General features: G+C 43.1%; 1 protein-coding gene across 28 annotated transcripts in view; it reads right to left on the bottom strand.

Moving 5' to 3' along the window:
* DLG2 (discs large MAGUK scaffold protein 2) overlaps positions 1–23,015 on the bottom strand; it is a 1,097,405-nt gene that overhangs the window by 389,950 nt on the left and 684,440 nt on the right. For all 28 annotated transcript variants that reach the window (XM_068146154.1, XM_068146173.1, XM_068146144.1 and 25 more), the window contains one exon: positions 10,072–10,122. In XM_068146154.1, coding sequence (XP_068002255.1) covers positions 10,072–10,122 — 51 coding nt within the window. The remainder of the gene's footprint in view (positions 1–10,071; positions 10,123–23,015) is intronic.

Here is a 23,015-nt window from a genome sequence, read left to right on the forward strand (position 1 = left end):
ATAAGAAAAAGCAGGAGAATTACTCAGTGAAAAGTACCTGGTGAGAGGAAATGAGTTAGGAAATGAGAGAAAGGCAATAAATGAGTGATATTACCTGGAAAAGCAAAATGTCAGTATAATAATGATTGAAAAGAAACAGCAGCAGAATGCTGCCTCAAGGCAGCGATGGCGTGCATGAAAAACCTTGTCACATAGGAGGGAACTCAAGGTTTCAGTGATCTTGGTAAAGTTAAAGGGGAAAAGTTTCAAGTAGAGATGGACATGGATTCTTTTTCCTATACTCACACAGGTGGGTCTTGAATTCTCAAATAAATGCTGCTTAACTTTCCATCTCTTCTTCGTTTTGATATTGAATATACACCAGTGCCACTACTGGGGGATTGCTCTCTGCAGTCGATTCTTAACTTGCCCCTATCACTGTCAGAATACTTTCCAGTACTGTGTTCATTCAGTCTTTCTAGTACCTGCAGATCCTACTGACAAGCTCTCTCTGAAAAGATTCCTGTACGTTTTCACTGCAGAGACTTCGAGTAGCTTCAGGTTTGTGATTTAAGCTACTGGATAAGTAAGTTTCTTTTCCTCCTTTTGGAAAATGGCTCAGTGTGTCTGGTGATTCCTACTAAATCTGAGGGTTTTCCAATTAAACTTAAGAAATATCCAATTTTCTTCTGCTTGAGGATTCCTCAAAGCTTCAAATCCCTTTGAACAAGCTACAATAGCACCATACTTCATAACAGTGTATTCAGTTGCTTAAAATGCCTCACGCAGCCAGGAAAGCTCTCATCATCTTCCCTCGACTCAAGAACTCACTGAAACAAATGGTGAACAGCTCATCCAAGGAAATACCCAGAAACCATTCTATGAATTGCTAAAACCAGTGAATACACAGCCATTAAAAAATAAGTACACAAATGAATGGGTGATTTGCCTTGGAGAGCTTGAATCACCAAGCATAAATCCAAACTATACATTGTTTGCCTTTCTGAAATGTAACACTAGCACACATCACAGAAAGGGAGAGCTTGCGTTGAGATAACATCCTCAGGGGCATTTAGATAGCATCACAGTGACAAATCCAAGGTAATACCCTGTTCTGATTTAACTGAGCCAATATCCATGCAGTCTTATGCAGACCCTTAGGTTCTAAGACAACAGTATGAAGATATGCATTTCTGTGCTAGGCACCCAGAGGGAGCTACATGTGTAGTCACATTCCAGCTTGTTTTTCTAATCACAGTCTGTCAGTTATATTTTTTCCCTGGCATTTCCCCCTCCTCCATCTCCCCTTTCATGGCTTTGCAACATTTCTGCTGTGACTGCTGGGGTGAGAGGTGCTGCCACTCCCCAGCTGGGGAAGGATCCCCTCCCTGCACAGCTGTAGTGATGATGAAATATGGAGCAAGTCTTCCACATAAACAGAGGCTCAGTGGAAAGCCATGTGCTTTCTTAGCAGTTTCCTTGGATGATTCCAGTTTGAAACAGTCCAGATCAACCCTATCCATAGAGGATGTGAGACTAGTCCCACTGAGTGCTGCCACTGCTTTCAGGAATACTGTGGGCAGCTCACTTGTTGCACCTGATCACGGTCCCAACCTGTAGCAATGTAACTGTCAACAGCAACCACCATGAAAAGAATAAAACAATAAACCCACCCAAAGCACACTTTTTTTCACATCTCAAAGAGGAACAGAACATTAGCAGCTGATCCTTCAGGCCCCTAGCTAGGAGTCTTCAGTAAGACAGTTACATGGCTTTATCAAGTTTCCAGACTCAGACACTGAATGCGGAAAACGACAGATACCAACACCTGGCAGGAGTTTCATAGTTTCATAGTTTCATTCAGGGTTGGAAGGGACCACAAGGATCATCTAGTTCCAACCCCCCTGCCATGGGCAGGGACACCCCTCAAAAATGCATAGCACTCCAGCTCCCAGATCTTCCTCTTTTCCCTGCACACCCTAGCCTGGCACATTCTGCACCTTCTATGAAGCACAAGTGGAACAGGCACCCACAAGATATGCACAGCTCTGCAACCAGGAATAGTTTCAGCATAATGACTGTCTGACAGAATAAGAACAAAGAACAAAGTTTGTCAGTGATTAGTTATATTTTGGGTGCCCAATTAGGGCTGCTCTGAGGTGATAAAGTCACATGCTTTGGGTGAGTAATATCACAAAAAAATCAGACTGTTCCAAGGAATCTTAATTTAGGTCATTGAACTAAAGCAACCAAATTCTGCAGCTGCTTGGGAAAATGTTGCCCTGATATTTCAGTGTCACACTAGCAGGACTGCACACCAGACTCCTTCATCCCTTTCATGCTTCTGGAAAATACAAGGTTGAAGTAAAATCTGGTAAGGCACCAGGTCCAAAAGGAGAGCACAGACCTTGCTTAAGCTGTTGTGTCCAGAGGCCAGAGGGCTTCCCCTTTCCAATGCTTACAAAACTCACTGAAGGTGAACAGCAGCCAATCACACAACTGCCTGTCAGTCTCAACTCTAAGTCAACACTGGGGTTAGAAAGCATAAGCGAAGCTCCTGCACAGTGATTGCATGCACTCCATCGATATTGTCAAGGACCTTACTTCATTCCTTTTTTAATTTGGCAGAACTTTGTGTGACACATACATGGATAAGAAGCCTGCAAGGACTCAAAGGATATCCAGGAATCAGCTTTTCAAACCGTCTGCACAGCAGTAAGCCAGACAGGATTCACATTGTCTGTTTGATCGTGACTCAGCTCCGTACATACTTTGGCCTCTTCTTGCAGGCAGTCTGTACGGGCCCTTTTCAGCACAAAGTTCCTGTAGCTATGCTTTATTGAAACAAGCACCCACAGATTACTAATCTACTATGACCCTGATATAAACCAGTCAATAAGGAGGATTCTGCCTTTGAATGATAATCTATTTCAGTCTGATGCTGTGAGACGAGTTACCACTTGTACTCTCACTTAGGATGCAGGCAGGACTGCAATGAAGAAATGTAATCAGAGCAGCCAGTCAGAAGCTTTTAGCAGTGAAGAAAACCTTTACAGTTCTGCAGAAATAAACACTCAGAGAGCACCACTGCATCTGGAAGATCTTGTCAGGTACCTGAGGGACACTCCCTTGGAAAGATTTGCTTTCTCCTGTTAGAAGATGTCAGACTACTCCACTGGTGCTGTTGATGGTTGGACATTGAATTGTGCACTCAGAGTTCTCAAATGCCACATCTATTGCATAAGCTTTTAAGCTTTGAAATACCTTTCCTTAGTGGCTATTTCTTGACCACTCCCAATCTGCTATTTCTGAAGCACACAACAACATTCCTGGCACTGCTATCTCCTACAACCTCTTTCCCAAGAGGCCAAGCATACTGATTCATGAACTAATGTCTAACACCTTGAAAAAGGTAGAAAGCAGATACACTACTGATTAACAGTGAAAACCTTACTTCCCTGACACATATGCAAGCAGTGATCTTGGTGGATGAAAGGTTGGACATGAGCCAGCAATCTGAGCTCACAGTTGAGAATGCCAATCACATCCTGGACCACATGCATCACAAAAAAGCGTGGCCAGCAGGTGGAAGGAGGCGATTCTGTCCCTCCTCTCTGCTCTGGTGAGGTCCCCCCTGCACTACTGTGCCCAGCTCTGACATACTCAGCACAGGAAGGATGTGGACATACTGGAATGGGTCCAGAGGAGGACAGCAAAACTTCTGTTATGAAGAAAAGTTGAAAGAGTTGGGGTTGTTCAGTCTGAGAAGAGAAGGCTCCAGGAAGACCTTATTATGGCTTCCCAGTACTTAAAGAGAGCTTACAGGAAATGTGGGGACAGTCTTGTTAGCAGGGCCTGTGGCAGCAGGACAAGAAGCAATGGTTTGAAAGTAAAAGAAGGGAGATTCAAAGAGAATCTCTGGCAGAGAGATGTTACAGTGAGAGCAGGGGAACACTGATAGGTTGCCCATAGATGAGTTAGAAACCCCACCCTTGGAAACACTCAAGGTACTTTGGACAGGGTTCTGCTCAAGCTGATCTAGTTGGAGATGTCCTTGCTCTATTGCAGGGTGTCTGGACTAGATGACCCTGCAAAGGTCCTTTCCAAACCAAACCATTCCATGATTCTATAGTCTCTGCCAAAAAATAAAAGATAGGTAGGTAGGTAAGAAGACAGATATTAAAAATAAGGCAATGAGTCAAAGGAGCATCATTGAGAAGAGTCTGGTTGCCACTTTAGTTCTCAGTAGGATGTCGCTCTCTGTAGCTTTGCAAACTTCTGCATTTTGACAAAGAGAATTAGTGATGGAAACAGCATCATTAATAGTACAGTAGTAATTATCTCTTAGACTCACAAGGTACCAAAGCAAGTAAAAGTCTAGGCCTGAAATGAATTCCTTACTCTACCAAAATGTTCTGGGATTGCTTTGCCTGCTATTGCCTCAGGATTGTTACATTTTACCCCTTCAGCTTATGATTATAGTTGAGATTTGTTGTGATGCCTTTCTAGTTGAGGTTTGAACAGACTCTTGAATTGGCTGGAGATGTGGAAACTCAACCTTTTAGGGATCAGTAGAATCACAGAATTATTGGGTTTGGAATAGATCTTAAAGATTTTCTTATTCCAAAGGCAGGGACACCTTACACTAGAGCAGGCTGCTCAAAGCCCCATCCAGCCTGGCCTAAAGCACTGCTGGGGATGGGGCAGTTCTGGTCTCTAGATGTTGAACTAGAAAAGTCAGATCTTCTTTTGGCACTTGTTGCCACTGAAATACCAAGTCAAAGGAGAGGTGAGAGGGTGTGGATTGCCGGCCTCTCCACTCAACAGTGTGTGGTGGGTACAAAATTAAATTGATCAGGTTATCACAGCACATTTCTCAATCATTTGCTCTTTTTGGAAGCTGATTTTCTAAGGCAGCAATTATATTATGTGAACAACCACGCCTGCCTCTCCTCCACTGCAGCAAGCCCAATAGCCAACAGCAACCACATCTGAAACAGGGAGGAGGAAAAATCCCAGTACATCCCTAAAACTTTGTAAACCAATATGGTTCATTAAAAACAGGGCCATTCTGCAGGGTAACCTGGATTGTTATCACAGGCCAGAGAATCCACAGGAGTATAAAAGAAAAAGAAACAGAGACACTTTATTCGTATTTCAACCTTGGGAACACTGTCAGTCAGGGCTCAATCAGCTCAGCTGCCAAGGTCACTCATCTCCTCATGCTAATGCACTGGGAATAGGATGCCTCTCATTCCAGTGCTGAGTTCAATTGTGCTAAACAGTCTATTCCACCAAATGTGATATGATTTTGCTTTTATACAGATACAGAATGAAAAAACATCTGAAGATTCTGTGACAGCACCTTTGCTAATCACAACTGCCCTCTTTTTCTCTAACATAACAGAATAGGCCAGGTTAGATGAGCAAGAAAGTACTGAGAACTGAAGTCAGGTGTGGAACCCTGCATGAATCCAACATGAATCATTAAGTGACCCTACTCTCTTTCTATACTCTTCTTCAAGGTAACTACTGATATTAGCTGATATTCCATCTACTTCTGCCAAAGCTCTCTCTCCAGCTTGTGTCTCCAAGCACAGCACTGTAGCAAGGAGTCAACCAATTAAAAGTTTCCTTCAGCTTAGAGAAGCTAGGCCAGGCTTTGTCACAGTGTTCAGGGTTCTCTTTCACTGACCACTGATTTACAGGAGCAAATTGGTCTCCTGAAAGCACCAGATACACTTTTCAAGTCTTGCAATAATGGAAGACTACCATCACTGCCCTAATGTGAGCCACTTCAGGCAGAGTTTCCTTTTCGTGGTGTCTAGACAAAGGTAATGGCTTATTTGAAGGAATTTTGCCCTAAGTGATCATTTGGACATTGCAGTTTATTTTAAATTTCCCAGTCTTAATCCACACTTGGATCTGCATTTGATGCCTGTAGGGTAGCAGAGAAACTCACACATTCTCTGAGGTAGTTGAAGGAATTAAAACTGCCTTTTTGGTTGGTTGGTTGGTTGGTTGCTTCTTTAAGAGAAGACAATTTGATTTCTCCTCATTGTGTAACAGTGTTACTCAAGTAGATTCTTCTGAGAGATCTAAATGAGGATAATTTATTTAACAGTGATCCTTGTGGGCTCAGGGATTGATGACTGAACCTCACACAGCCGGGGAAGTGTGAAATGGTAAGAGCATGGCACTAAGGAGAGGGCTGGCAGAGGCATGGTCACAAATTCCTTAACTCCTGGAACAGAACTGATCACAGCCTTAAAGCAGATCTGTCTCAAATTCAGTGCCTTTTGAGCTCTCACTGATGCCTTTTGTGCTCAAACCCCCAACTCTGTTTAAAGTGCAAACTAGGACACAACATTTTAAATAGAAACAACTGAACAATATTATCACAGAATCACAGAAACATTCAGGTAGGAAAAGCCCCTCAGGATCACCAAGTCCAACTGATAACCCTACTCTACAAAGTTCACCCATAAACTAGATCCCCAAGCACCACATCCAAATGACCTTTAAACACACCCAGGGCTGGAGACTCAACCACCTCCCTGGGCAGCACATTCCAACCCCTGACCACTCTTGATGGGAATTGTTTTTTGCTAATATGCAGTCTAAACCTACCCAGCCTCAGCTTGAGGCCAGTCCCTCTTGTTCTATCACTAGTCACTTGTGAGAAGAGACCAGCAGCAGCCTCTCCACAGTGTCCTTTCAGGTAGTCTTAGACACCTATGAGGTCTCCCCTCAGCCTCTTCTTTTCCAAACTAACAATCCCCAGCTCCTTCAGTTACTCTTCATCAGATTTATTCTCCAGGCCCTTCCCCAGCTTCATTGCCCTCCTCTGCCCTGGCTCCAGCACCTCCACATCTCTCCTGTACTGAGGTGCCCACAACTGGACACAGTACTTGAGGTGTGGCCTCACCAGAGCTGAGTACAAAGGCATAATCCCCTCCCTACTCCTGCTGGACACAGCATCTCTGATACAAGCCAGGATGCCATTGGCTTTCTTAGCAACCTGGGCACGCTGCCAAAGCTCTCTGCAAAAGCTCACTGTCTATTTGCTGTCATTTTATGGTGTGCTGGCTGAGTCTCAGCATTATAGAATCTTAGAATCATAGAATGGTCTGGGTTGGAAGAGACCTCCAAATGCCATCTAGTCCAACCCCTCTGCAGTCAGCAGGGACATCCTCAACTAGATCAGGCTGCCCAGAGCCCTGATGAGCCTCACTTTGAATATCTCCAGGCATGGGCCACTGAGCAACCTGTTCCAGTGTTCCACTACCCTCCTGGTAAAGAACTTGTTTCTTATATCCAGTCTCAATCTGCTCTTCTCTAGTTTGAAGCCATGGCCCCTAGTCCTATCACCACAATCTCACTCCATGCTTCCTTTAGGACCCCTTCAGGTCCTGGACAGCTGCTATTAGGTCTCCCTGGAGTCTCCTCTTTTCCACCCCCTCACTCCCTTAGCAGGGTTTACTTTTGTTATTTTTTAGATCCTGCTGACCTGCTTCCCAGCCTCACATGGGTCACATTCTGCCAACATGCACTCAGTGGTCCTGTCACCATGAGGGGTGCAGCCATCTCTTCATTCTGGGCAAAGAGAGTATCCAAGACAGTAACTCTCTTCAGGAATACATCCTACAAATTCATGTCACCTATAGAGAGAGGTGACTGCTCACAATTGAATTAATGCACTGTGTTCTTGCCAAGTCTGTAGGGACTTGGCTGTGCTCTAAAATAGTCCATCCTTTAGCACCTCCACATTCATTCTAGGAAATACCAGTATCTGAAGGGGGCTACAGGAAGGCTGGGGAAGGACTTCTCAGGATCTCAGGTAGTGATAGGACTAGGGGGAATGGAATGAAGTTGGAGGTGGGGAGATTCAGGCTGGATGTGAGGAGGAGGTTCTTCACCATGAGAGTGGTGAAGCCCTGGAATGTGTTGTCCAGGGAGGTGGTCGAGGCCCCGTCCCTGGAGGTGTTTAAGCCCAGGCTGGATGAGGCTCTGGCCAGGCTGATGTAGTGTGGGGCGTCCCTGCCCATGGCAGGGGGGTTGGAACTAGATGATCCTTGTGGTCCCTTCCAACCCTGAACGATACTATGATACTATGAAATACACCTGCAGCCAATTTCTCTTTTACACTGGAAAAGTCTTTAAATGATATTGACTGCTTCAAAATGGGGATAAACATAATGAAAAAATAACTGCTGGTTCTGGGGATGCAGAATTTTGTAACTTGGCTAACTGGACCCAAATGGAAAGTTTAGTGCCAGCTGCTTAACACAAGCAAACGACATTTTCATTTTTCAGCTCTCTACAGCAGCAGCATTAATATATTGTGCAGCTTTGCCATTAAATGCAGAGGGATAATTTTCCAGCTAATTTCTAAGAGCAGTTTGTAGAAGAAAATGGGTAATCAACACGGAGGATGTCTTTCTTCTGAAGATGCTTTTAGTCTAACATAAATGACAGCTATTTAAGGGCAATCACTTGTGTTTTATATCTCACACAAAAACCAGCAGACACAGTACCCTGCCTTTGAGACAAAACACTGATACATGTGGCAGAACATTTCAAACAGTAATAATCACAAGCCACAGATTCAGTAGCATCCTTGAAACAACTGAAATCTAAACTGAAAACTGAAATCCATAGCTTGTTTTGGCTACTGTTGTTCATCTTTTAAATGCTCTCATAGTGTATTGCATTATGAACTACTCAGTGCCTGCATCAGGCAGGTACAGAAGATGCAAATAAGGTTCATCCTGCAGCATGTACACCGATAACTTACACATCTGTTTAAAATAAAGTGGTTTTCAAAGTGTCACCCAGGAGGCATGTGTTCTGTTCAGTGACCTTTGGAAATTCTAGTCCAATGAATAGCTAGTGATGCACAAATGCGTTGAGAGACAGTAGATAAAAAGTGCCTGTAACACTCTGTGTTATCTGTTATGAGGGAGGCTATGGTTAAAAGATATATTGCTCTGTCATAATTTGCCTGAGAGCACAAATCAATGAGAACAGAAACTTGTATCCCTTTAACCTGAATGGTTATGGCATTCATTATCCTGGACAATTAAAAACAGAGCATGCAGAGAAAGAGCAATGACTTGTATAATCTAAGTGTCTGATGTGAGAGTAGTTTGCTACCTCATAGGCATTTGTTCATGTGGCGTCAGTCTCGTCCTGGTAAATCCAACCTCGCATTCAGATATTTCATGCAGAAAGAACCCTAATTCTGTGTGCTTCAAGATGACAAAACTTGATGTTACCAGGATGTTTGGTGGAATATTGAAGGAATTCAGCAATGGCAACCTTGCAGAATTCCATTAGAAACATTCGTAAGCACTGTGACACGTGACAGAGCTTAGACTTTCTTTTTCACACAATATGTAGCCCATCTGGTCTTGATCTCGTAGCAAGGGAAATCTGCAGTCTGAAGCAGTTACATAACAAAAACAGACAAAGAAAAAGCACAAAATCCAAGGAGATATGATGCAGCACAGATCTGAAATATCTTTGTTTGTTTTTGTCTGTGTGCTACCTTTAAACCACACTGCCATCAAAGCCTTAGTGCCAGACCTAATTGGAACTCATGCAATTCAGACTTGTGCAAGCGTATCCTACACACACGGGCTTGGTCTAGAGCTTTTAGTCAGTCACATAAACGTGCAAGTTTTGGTTTACAGTACAAAGCTCTGTGTCTTCTGCTGTACATACAGAAGGAAATCAGGGAGGTTGATGCCACAATTCCAGTTTGCAAGCTAAAAGGGAAATCGCAAGACGCACAAGCTCCTTCTAGCAATCAAATGCCTAATTGAGCGCTGATGTGCTTGTAGGGAAGAAAAGCATCCTGGATAGAATACATACATAGACTACATAGGATAGTGATCTGCAAGAAGCTGTACCTGAACCTTCTTAAAAACATGAAGGCCTTCCCCTGCTGTATCACTGACATTTTTATAGTTCAAAGAGTGGACATATTCATTCAAAATGTAAGTATGTTGTAACCACTTTAAAAACAGTGAGAGTGTTGTTTTTAGCAGGGAGGACATGTTCTCCTCTAAGCAAATAAATGGTACTTACCCTCTCCAAAGTAATCTCCTCAAATTCATATTCAATTTCTGTTCCATTGACCTAAAGGAAAAGAAAAAGCAGAAAATTCCTTAAGTGCACATGGAAGACAACTTGGAAGGGATATTGAACAGATACACCACTGAGATCAGTTTATTGAGACACGTTTTTCAGCCTAGAGGTGAGGCTATCTAAATTGCAGCCTATGAAGCTCCCCTTTGTCTTGAGTGGCACGTGACCAAGCCCACAGGCTCGAGAGCAGTAGCAGTTCAGTTTGTAAAACTCTGAAAGAATGAATATCTAAGTCACATAACAGGAATGATACCTGGTAAAGTGTGTCAGTGGACTTCACACACATGTTTAAGTAGTTTCCAAAGTAGTGGTTTCATGTCAAACTCACAAAATGGAAGAAAGATTAATTATTAATCATTACCTTGGGATCTCCAATTGACTTTGCAATACAAAACCAGACAGAAAATTCATACTGCTTATGCCAAAATCACCCACTGATGCATCCATTGAAATACATCTTGTTTACTGTATTAACCCAGGGCAAGAACACGAGAGAGGACCTTTGCAATAGGCAGCTGAATGGCAAAAGGGCACAGAATGTTAATGCAATTCTTAACACTCAGTTTCAGTGTCAAAATAAATTAAGCTACAAAATGTAGAGCACCAAAATGGATTGCACTGGACAAGAAATCTATCAGCTGAAGACATGACACTGATTTAAGCAGTGTTCTAAAATCTTGTTCTAGTCTGACATGGATTTTCTGTGTCCCTCTAGGCAACTCACTCAGCATCCCTTTCTTAGTTTCCTCATTTCTTAAAAGGGTAGAGCAGCACATCAGACAACGCTGCAGAAGCTGACTGCACTGCAAGTGAAGTGCAGAGGAATGAAAAAAACCTCTAGCATTAAAGTCTCAGAAACATTTCCAAGTGTTCTTTAGTTGCAGCTGGTCAGCACTTTCTTTGGCATTATTATTCTTATTATTAGGACTCAAAATATTGATTAATTAAAGATATTTCATATTGCACATGAGTCAAGCCTGTTCAGTTTTTGAGAGGATAGGACATTTTCTGACAATACACTTAATGTTTTACTTAATGAAGAAAAACAATGGGGAAAAAATAAACTCCAAGAGCAAAACTGAAGTGAAGCATTAGAACTCTCTTGGAGGAGCAAACTTCTTCTTTCTCAGAACAAGAACATTTATTACTCCTCCCCACTCCCAGCTGATCATTTTCTTGTATTAACTTTCTCACTGGAGTCAGAAAACACTGTACATGAATCATTCTTTAGGCAAGACCTTCCGAAAGTAATGAGGTACTTCTCTGGTGGATATTATAACGAGGTGCATCTACCTACCACACAAACCCCTCCTGGAAGATCCACCCACTATTTCATTTGTCTGCAATTCAGGATCTGATAAATCACAACATCAGCAACAGAAACACAATCCCTGCAATCTGTGTTCAGAAGGAAAGAGGGAGAGGGAGAAACATCCAAACAAACAACCCGTGCTTGCAAATGGGACAAACCCACATAATCGATGAGGAAACTATTTAATACATACATTGTTTTTTCCAGTGTTACAATCTGGTAATCCTTCTGAAACCAGGCATGAATAAAAATGCTACTAAAAGCAGATATGAACAAAAGTTTGCTCTAGGGTAATTTTCTGCTCCATGTTATCACTTTAATGCTTTCTGCACACTTTTTTTGTTCATACAGGCCACTCACTCCCTGGGTATAAACAGCTTTACAGCCATTCCCTTCTTTGTCCTTTCTTGTCTAATGATAATGAAATCAAAGCTATCTATATGTCTCTGTTTTCATGAACTTCTCTTTTATCTTAGGCTGTTGGATAGCTCTGATCTATGTCTTCAATTCCTCGGTCTTGCTCTATAAAGCTGTCTTTGCTTCACTGCTTATAATCACTTTTCCTTTGCATTAAAAACTCATTCATGCAGCAAAATGGGCAAAAAGAGGGACAAGAGAAGTGAGCAACCTCTGTCTAAAGATGAAAGGAGAAAACACAAGCTGAATACTCATTCTGTATTCACACACACAAAAATATCTTCATCATCATCATCTGGGAGTCCTTTTATCATCCACAGTCATGATCCCAGAAAGATCTTAAATTAAAACCCATTAATCACAACAGAGATCCATTACCAGGTTCCATAGCAGCAGGGATTAAAAAGCTGATCCTGGTCCAACTCCTTTTGTTATTTAAGGATATATCTCCACATCACAGTCCACTGCCCTGTTTTCCTTGCTGGTTGCTCAGAACACCAATGTAGTTATTTTGTAAGGCATCTAATAAGCTCTTGCACCTACCTGAGGCAGGTGGAATGGTGATGCATGCAGTACCACTCATTGCTAGCACCATTTTATTTCACGTTTAGACTCTCTGGCTGCACCTACACTGCTAAATTAGAGTGAATTTTCAGCCAAGTCTCAGTGCTTAAGGCTGTTTCTGTCTGGAACCTGCTGGAAATAAGTAGCTAAAGAGTGAGCCAACAGTTAAGCAGGAGGAGAATCATTATTCCAGCATTGGAACTGGCTTGTCCATCCTCTCATTTAGCAGCATATGGACATACCCTCTTTTTCTCTCCCATTTTAACCTGACCGTGTCTGGCCTGACAAAATACCTAAACAAGCTGTCTGACCCTGCAACTTCCATTTCTTGCAAGTGCTCAGAACCTGCTCCTGTGTCTTTCTTTCTGAATGTTGATTTTATGCCAGATTGCAGCAAGGACACACAGCAAAATTTACTGGGGCCTGCAAAACTTTAACTAACCGTGAAAAATTCCAACCATTTGCATATTGCTTTCTCTTCTCTACAGTCAAAGGAGTCAGCAGCATTTCCAAGTCAGTCTGGGAATATCCTTTCCCATCCTCCAGGAGTTCAAATTTAACACATCAGATATTTTTAATCTGAGCTCAATGTTTATATTTATAATGCTGAAATGTGCGGAAGTCATCTGGCTCTTTGTACACTCAGTAAGAACAAAAGGGGACTTTCAGGTCTTCATTTCCTCCTGCAGGTAAGTTAGATGCCATGTGCCCCTGGGGTTTCTTTTCACTACATACCAATGCAGTCCAAAAGCAGTGTGAAGTTTGCTGAGCAGCTCTTTTAGATGTGTTTTCTCTGCATTGCTCCTAACCAGAGACTGTTAACAAAGTTTTGCTTTAAGCAATAGCTGCATAGCTTTTATAATTATATAGCAGGGAAAGGCCACATCTCTGGATTAGCAGCTTTGCCAGTTGCTATTTTGGGCTTGTTTGCACCTGTACCTGGCAGCACATGCACAGCATGACAGACAGCACCTGCTCCCACAAGCCCAACCTTTTAGGATGACCACAAACTAAAATTCAGTTGTTCTCCTTCTCCAAAAGCTCAAAGTTGAGATACATTGCTGCTGGCTTCACTCTGATTCGAAATGCTGAAGTCCCCTCCAGAGAAAGAGTGCTCAACACCACCTGTGACAGCAACAGACCCAGAGGACTCTGGCAGAAGCAGGTAAGAAGTGCACAGGTGATCACGGGAGGATGCAATCAAATATATCCTTTCTTCAATGCAGATAGTTTGGAAGCAAAATAGGTCTCAGACAGGAGCAGGAACAAATTGTGTAAATGCTGTGTGACGAACTGATTCACATGAAGCCTTTGGGAAATGTCAGGAGTGCCTGCTGCCCTGTTGGTCAGGAACAGCATCACTGACATACACTTCTGCATGCCAAAAGGCTTCTTGCAGCTGCTGCACACAGACAATGAATTAAACGCACTGTATCTAATCCCACGTAATCCAAGCGAGCCTTCTTGATTAGTTTTCCATCTTCTCATTTCTTCTAACTCCATGTTTAACATAATCATCTCCTATTAGGTCACTTACACTCTTCATGTACCTTGATTTCTTTCACTAGTATGCTTCATCTGCTTAACCATAACTTCAAAATCTCGTCCAAACAAGGGATTCTCTTCTGGTTTCCCCTGCTTGCTGTGCTCACTGCTCACAATCCTTTCCCCTATTTAGCAGCAATTTAGCTTTTTGTCAGCTGTTTTGCCTCCATAGATCAGACACTTTCTACAAGTCAAAACACAAATATCTTGATACCTTCCTCCGAGGTATTCTCATTATTTTATGTGGTTTGCATGTAATGTGATAACACTTTGCTCTTTACACACAAACACACACAGGGAATGTTAGGGGTTGGAAGGGGCCTAGAAAGACTAGCTAGTCCATCCCCCTGCCAGAGCAGCAAACCACCAAATTTCCCTTCATCTACTCTTTGTTTTGTGTGCAATCTGATGCTAGGTATATGTGCCACACAAGGAAACTGCCCATAGACGTTTGTAAGTGCTCGATACCCATCACAAAACTCCCAGTCTCATAAGCATGATCCATGAAACAGACCAAAGTAGACATCATGATTTCAAACAGGTTCACAGTAAACATGAATGAAATTGCATCAAGACAGCACTTCTGAGTTGTACAAAATCAGTATCAACAAATGAATGCAAGTCTCAGCCATTTTACTTACAATCTCCTCACTTACAGTAAGAGAAATTCATATGCCATCATAGAATTGTTAGAGTTGGAAGGGACCTCAAGGCTCAGCCAGTTCCAACCCCTCTGCCATGGGCAGGGACACCTCACACTACAGCAGGTTGCTCACAGCCAAATCCAGCCTGGCCTTAAAAACATCCAGGGATGAGGCTTCCACCAACTCCCTGGGCAACCTGTTGCAGGGTCTCAGCACCCTCATCATGTCAGCTAACAGGTAGAAATCTACGTCAGGCAATGGTCTAGGCTTTTGTATTTACTTTTTCCCCAGGCCCTAGGAAGCAGAATCAAGAGGGGGTGCCTCAGTCTTTGGATGGCATCACCATTTAAGGAACCTATGTCTGCCCACTGACGAGGTACAGACACTTCAGACTTTGCGGATTTGTGCCCTAAATATATCTCTCTGTATCTTACATTTGTAATGCACATCAGTGCAGGACTTTGAGCTGTGCATTCCAGAGAACTGGCTACAGTCATTTCCACAAATGGCATTCTTCCTTGTGCAGTTCAGGTCATTTACTGTACGGCTTCAGAGACTTGGTTACCCTGATTTTCATTCTCTTGTGTGCTTCTGCCATTGCTGGCACCCTAACATATGAGTTTTCATAAACTCTCCATTTGCCAGGTTCCTACATCTCTGCTCCATTTCAGTTCTGAAAATCCATCACACTTTTCACCAGTCTGAACAGGTAATGCACTGCTAAAAACTCTCCTGTGCAGTGTTTCATTCTATGCACAAGACACATAATAAGAATGGAAAACTGCTGCTGCTTGAACGACCACACGTCATCGGCACAGATTATGAAGCACTTGCAATTGGGGATTTATTTGCAAGGCTATTTTACCACTGTTGAATACTCCAATTTGCATCGTTCTATTTAAAAGGTGGGTGACTCTAGTTCAGTTGTTTAAACCAGAAATTGATAAATAAACTGCAGGTTAACTTTGATTCATTGAAACACTTATGATAAAATTGCCTCTCAGCTGTAGGGAGAAATCAATAGCATGCTAACTGGCAAAATCTGAGGCAATCATTTACTGCCCTCACATAATGAAATATATACAACACACATAATGGACAGGCCCCCTTTCCTGAGTAAATACATGGCCAACATAGTCTAATCCTTTGCCATTTGTAAATGACAATGCTCTGTGACTTTTGCTTTTTGTCATAGGTTGAGGACTATGTCCTAACCATAGAGATGGTTCCTCCAGAGTACCAGAGGGTACCAGGAGCTGAACAGCCTGGTATCCCATAATATTGCATCTTTATTTTCTATATACACTGGCTGCATAGGCAACTTCACCCCTTCTCCTCTCCCTGCTCCCTCCCCAGCGCACTGCTCTCTCGCAGTGCAGGCAGTGGCATCTGGTGCTGCCAAGCTGATTTTCTTACTGCGTCATTCAGGCCTGGGTAGGGAGGTACTGGGAGTGGAGGGCAGGCATTGGAGGCCTTGGGGGCTTTGAGGCCATGGTATTGAGACCTGGTTTGGGGGAAGGTTTTTGGAAGCTGATGGCCTAGTGAGGTTTCTGGAGAAGAGCAGACTGGAGAGCTGGGCTGGACATGAATCGTTGGGGACGTTTGTGTGCTCTCATGCTGTCACATTTAGCTGTGCATAATATTGCCATTAACACTTCCCTTTCTTTCCAACCCTCTGTGGAGAGTTTTCTTTCATTCCTTTGGGAAGGGGTAAAGAGCAATTCAGCTTTGCTCCCTAAATCTAAGACATTTTTGTGCCTAAGATTGTCTCCCAGTATGCTTATTTACCTTTGAAAGTTAGAATCCCCTTACCCTCTTCCCTGCTTTCTCACCCTCTGGATTATGAACAAGCCACAACCAACTCACTCAATCTTGAGTTCTTTTCTTCTCATATGTCAACTCTAGAACTAGAACTGAAGGCTAAGCTGTACTCTCAGTAACACTGGTGCAATCCCATTGGCGTCATTTGGCTTGTACTAGTGTAACTGGTGTTGTATTTACTAATCTGAGGATGTACTTCCATCTGCAGGAGAAAGCAGACCTGAAAAGGTAACGAAAGGACTTGCACAGATAATAAAGATGAGTAATATTCACATAAATAAGGTATATGTACATGTGTAAACAAGTGTTTATATATTCCACAGGACAGGATTTTCACATATGAATCACTTGCTTTACAAGCTCTTTTATAGCAGAAGAAATGTTCACTGTTTCTCTTAATATCTTGGAAGACTCTTCAGTGTATGTATATATGGGCAGGGAGCCACAGTCCTCTGCACTCCACAACTAAGAGCATAGCAGAACAGTTCCCTCATGTCCAATTAATTTTACTGCAGGAAAAATAAAGAAGAAAGAAAAAGACAATCTGAAAGGCTGAGACACAAATCAAAGTGGTTTTCTGCTCCTCCTCACAAGCTCAGGGAAAGAAAATGGATGTAACTGTTGTCCACAGGGATTAACAGTGCACACCCTGAGCAGCACCAAGTACAGCACAAGTGATCAGCACCAGCCACAATCTGAGCCTAGGCAAAATTCAGCCAACTGTTCCAAATGCTTCTCAGCTTTCTTGGTAGGAAAAACTGTTCTGCATCATTCCAAGAGAAACTTCACTTTTCCAGAAAAGAATCTTCATCTCCAGTCTGAAAGGTGCAAACATTGCTTTCAACCACCTTCAGTTCCATTTCTGATCCAAAGGTGAGATCTGGAAAGCTGAACCTGCCTCTGACTTTTGAAATAATTCTGATGTGTTTCCTTAGTATTCTGAGAAAACATAAAATCAGATATGCCTTTGCTGTTATCTATTTGCTCTCTACAACTACCTGAAGGAGGTTGTAGACAGGCAGAGATTGGTCTCTTCTCCCAGGCACCCAGTACCAGAACAAGAGGACACAGTCTCAGGCTCTGCCAGAGGAGGTTTAGGTTGGATGTTAGGAAGAAGTTCTGCACAGCGAGAGTGATTGCCCACTGGAATGGGCTGCCTGGGGAGGTGGTGGAGTCACCATCACTGGAGGTGTTCAGGAGGAGACTTGATGGGGCTCTTGGTGCCATGGGTTAGTTGTTTAGGTGGGTTGGATTGGTTGATGGGTTGGACACGATCTTGAAGGTCTCTTCCAACCTGGTCCTGTCCTATTCTATTCTATTCTATTCTATTCTATTCTATTCTATTCTATTCTATTCTATTCTATTCTATTCATTGCTGTGCACAACAGCAGAGATATGGCACTGAAGCACTAAGGAAACAGCCCAAAGGAAACATGCTGACACATAATGTTCCTGAAAACAAGCACAAAAAGCTTGTAATGAACTCCCTCAGATTAAGGAAGCAGCGTTAGAAGAAACAAAGTTTGGCTGAAAAAACCATTCTAAGAATGTCAATACATTAAAATGCACAACTGCCACACAGAAACACTTTGAGGATGGCTTTCTAATGTCAATTCATTGCATCACCTCTTTTCAGAAGTAGAGCATAACCTACCACTGATAGCAAGTATCTTCAGTATGTTCTCCATGGGAGGTCTAACATAAGAAGTCTAAGCCATCCACAACTAAACTGTAAAATCCCTGGCAGCAGAGATGTGGAGGATGCTCTGGTTCTTATCTCACCGCTATCTACTGAAGTTACCACTCGATCATCCCAGGGAGAACTCTGTGTATCTCTAATACCCACATGGCCACTAGAGAGGCATTGCTGGACTGTCCTGCACTGTACATGTTCTAACACAGTATCCTTGAATTGTTTAGGTTGGAAAATACCTTTAACATCTTTGAGTCCAACAGCACCACATCCACAAGTCTTTGAAGTACCTCCAGGAGTCGTGATTCTACCTCCCCCCGGGCAGCCTGTTCCAATGTTTAATAACCCTTTTAATGAAGAATTCTTTTCCTAATATCTAATCTAAATCTCTCCTGGTGCAACCTGAGGCCATTTCTTCTCATCACTTGTTACTAGGTAGAAGAGCCCACTTGCCCACCTTTCTCCAACCTCCCTTCAGCTGGTTCTAGAGACCACTAAGGTCTGCCTTCAACATCCTCTGTGCTCCACAGAATTAATATTTTTTCTTCCTCATCCTGTATTGGAATCTGTTTTGTTAGGACATATGACAAATGCTCATCTACACCCCCAGAAAGGAACACAGAGAGTTGGCAACAGGAGAGGGAACCCAAATAACATGCTGCCTGGCTGCTTCCAGTCTCATCACAGGAGCTATCAGCCGGTCAAAGGTGTACACACACACACACACAAAAGCACAGAGGCACAAGGTCAGATGGGAGAGCCCCTATAACCTGATCCCAGCTGCAGGCTCATTGCCTAAGGCAACTGGGGAGCACCTTACAGCCTGGGGAGTGTATCACTGCCTGTGGGGATGAGACACACTGCAGGATGCAGGGAAGGAGCATGTTGGTGTTGATTGTAACAAGACCTATGAGACTATTAGGGGAGGAGCAAAAGGTGTGGGAAAAGAATGGATAAAGGTGGTATGGAGAAGCAGCAGCACAGGAAGACAGAGGGGTAAGGAGTTAAATGAGGTCATCTGTCTTATTTTCTGTTAAATTCCATTTCTACCTGCTTTCTTCACAGAAAGAGTAATTGGCCATTGGAATGTGCTGCCCAGGGTGGTGGTGGAGTCCCCATCCCTGAAGGTGTTCAAAAAAGGATTGGCCATGGCACTTGGAGCCATGGTTTAGTCACGAGGTGTTGGGTGACAGGTTGGACTTGTTGACCTCTGAGGTCTTTTCCAACCTTGCTGATTCTATGATTCTATGCATGTGTATAGAGGAATGTGGTACCAGCAGCTGGAGTCTGTGAGGGTACATATGGCAGCGGGTGATTGCCAGCAAGCATCAAGATGGGCTAGCTGCTGAGAAGGTGAAACAATCACAGCCCAGGAGTGTGTGTAACTGGGAGTGAGACAGCTGGAGGATTTGGCTACTGAAGGGACAAGTGGTCCATGAAAGCTTCCCAAGAGACTTAGGATTCAGGTGTTGACTGAGATCCCCATTTGTGTGTGCATGCACTACTATGCAGGGGGAAGAATTCCAGTTACTGGAAGAATCCAGAGTGTGTGTGTTGGGGGATGCAAAGGGGTCTGTACCAGCAGCTGGAGGGGGGTTGTGGCCTCAAGGGTTTGCACTTCCAGGTGCCAAGATCTGGTGAAGGAATGATCTGGGGCCAGGTTTGCCGAGCTGAGGAGGTATCTAAATCTGACCACTGGCAGTTTTCACTCTGTATACATGTGTGCACACATACACGGGATGGAGCAGGACACCGTGAGGCTAGTGGTGGTGCTTCTGAGTGCTGGCTGCACGATCCAGCTGTGAATATACTTGTGTACATGTTCTATTCAGATGTGTTCTTACTGGGAATACAGGCTCAGCCTTACTGCTGGCTGAATGCAGCTGCATGGAGTTGCAGCAGCCTTGCCTCTATTAGGCTACCAAATTCAGCAACTCCCTAACGTTCTGTAGTAACTCATGCACGTCTCTTGTAAATATAGTAATTTCTGCTATCACACACTACAGCACAGTGGAAGGTTAAACAGAAAAAATCTGTGAGAGGTTGCTGGCTCCTGTTCATTGCTGTGTACCTCTTACTTTCAGTAAAGCAGAAAGATTAAACATATGACAGGGAGAGCTATTCTAATAATACAACCTTCCTGAGTCATCCTTCACCAGGATTTGGCAGGGAGAGAACAGTTAGAGAGGCCTGGAAACAAGGAACTGCACTGAAAGAGTGTTTGATGGCAAACTATAAACAATGTTGAAGCTTTAACTCCAGTGAGGCAGGGAAATGCTAACAAAATAAAAATTGACTACATCTTAAGTGTAGCCAAAAAACCCAATTGGAATTCAAGACTGGGGTAGAAAGTCAAATGCCATTTTCTCCAATGGGTCTGCAAATAAAGACAAGGTTCATTGAGACAGGCAGTTGAAATGGGGCTGCCCAGTCCTGTCTAAAGAGCAACCTGTGTTGATGAGATCAGTCTCCTTAAATCACAAGAACGGCTCCTGGAGATTGGTCCTTGAAAGAATGATGGAAATCTTTCAACAATGTCAAGATATATGAACAAAAATGTTCCATAAACTAGAATGTATTTGTGTCCTTGTACATGAAAATCAACTGCCAGGAGGATGAAAGAGGAGCGCTTCTCTGACTTATTTTGCAAACAAACTTCAGAGTAATACACAATGTTTCTAGAAATAAATGAAAGAGCATTGCAAGCACCACCTGCAAATCACTTCTGTCCTCTGGGAGAATAACAAGAGGCTACACAGACAGCTGAAGACTTCTGCAGTGTAGATGGTAGAGAAGAGCACTATTAGGGTCACAGCAATCTGCTGCTATTAAAGAGGAATATGATGGTGAAATCAGAATATTAATCAATCAAATGTGTATGCTGCACATGATTTGAACAATTATTGTAGTTTCAGGATAAACCCAGCATGCTGTGCTCACCTTTGCAAGAGTTAAGTCCTGAACTGGGACATTACACAAGAGTAATTTTGTTATGACCACACTGTTGCCCTATTAAGCTCTGCAAAGAATGAAACAGCCACACTTGCCAGACTCCAATAAAGTGAAGATTCCTGCTTGCCTAACACAAAACACCACTTAGCACAAATAACTTATGACTGAAAAGAGTTCAGTTTTAAACTACTGCCGTCTTCATGCAGAACTCACTGGCAGGAATCGCTCACAAGCTGATTAAGTATTAATGTGAGATTAGAAATAATAATAAGTGTAAGACGTAATTTATTTGTATTAATAATAATTACCAGGTGGAAATGTGTTTCATGTAGGCATCTTTGCTTTCTGTTACCCTCAAAATAAGTAAATCTTCTATAGAATGAGAGCTGGGATTTTTCAGATGAGGAAAACAACTGTCTGTGGTATATTTAGGCGTGCTACTCTAAGCAGAAAGCTAAGTCATCCACACACTGATGACAAATACAATTTAACACTGGGGCTGCTTCGCCAGAACACTGCATTAGAATGGGCTTTTGTTATGAGAAATGTGGATTAGAAGTGAGTCACATTCCAAAAGAGTCAACATTCACAACTTGCAACAGGAGAAATTTTGCTTCAAAGCAGCTCCTGAAGCTGTGCTGAAGGTGTGCACGTTGTCCAGCACAGACCATCCAACCTCTGGCTACCCATCAGCGAGAATAACAGAATAGTGAAATGGCTCATTTTGCATTTTTATTAGTGCAAAGCCATGTGAGTTCAGATTTGTTTATATTGCTGCAGAGAAAGAGTGAGAGAATACTGCAGGCATCTGGGAACTATACAGAGGCTCACAGGGTGTGAATACCCCTCTCACATAAACCACAACACCTAACGCTAAAAGCAATGCATGAGAGATTGTAAAGAGAAGGAGCTCAGTTATCCAGTGGTGCACTATGAACTGCCAGGGTAACAACAACCTTGTCTTGGCTGAACTTTTAAGAGTAATTTTGCAAAGCAGTATAGCAATCAACCTTAGACATTAAAGCCCCCAAATCCTTAACGTTACAAAGAAAGGTTGTTGGAAAATAAATGTCAGATACATCTCAATTTAAGGAACTGAAGCCTCGTGGTAATTAAGCTCTTCCATTTCCCATAAAGCATGAAACCATTCATTGTCATTTCCACATTCCATCAGAACTAGATTTTTCTTCAGTCCTAAGCAGTGTGCTCCTCTCAGCCTTAAGTCCCGCATCTTTCTAATGCAGAGAAATATACCCACGAGTGTCCTTGCCTCAGATCACAAAGAGATTGTCTGTAGATGCATGCTGTTTCCCAATTGTCTTGGGTTTAAGGAGCAAGAGAGCTCTTTAACCCTTCTCAAAGGGGTTAAAGAACACACTCCTCACAGGCTTGGACAGAGCTGGAAAGTTTAAATAGAAATGCTGTTCACAGCTACACACCACAGTGCAAAGCATACCAAATCACACAGCTTCACAGTCTACCTTGGCCATGGCTCTCCAAGAACCTCTGTAGGCCAAAGCTTCATATAACCTCCCTGCAAACCAGGCCAAAATCCTCTGGCCTCAAATCTCACCCACCCCCTACACCTGAGTGACACAGCTACACATTCTGCTTGCCAGCTCTGGGGCAAGCCAGGCTGCTCCAGGCCCCAACTGGAGGCATTGCCAAGGATCAACCTGGCCTCACTCCCCTGCACCAACCCCGAGATGAAGTTCCGTGCATCCTCCCAGGAGCAGGGTGGAGGAAAAAGGACAACTTGTGCTGTTCCCTTATGGAAGGGGAGATGGAGCTTTCTGTGAATGGAATAACACAATTTCCTGTGTCCACCCTCTGGGTTGGGCTGTTCAGCTCCTTGTACCCTCTGGTACTCCGGAGGAATTATCTCTGTTTAAAACACACACCTCAACCCAAGGAACCAGTTCATTTCAGAGCTAGC

The sequence above is a fragment of the Melanerpes formicivorus genome, unplaced genomic scaffold, assembly GCF_026170545.1.
Source record: "Melanerpes formicivorus ecotype bairdi unplaced genomic scaffold, bMelFor1.0.p_v2 SCAF_1, whole genome shotgun sequence".
Classification (NCBI taxonomy): Eukaryota; Metazoa; Chordata; class Aves; order Piciformes; family Picidae; genus Melanerpes; species Melanerpes formicivorus.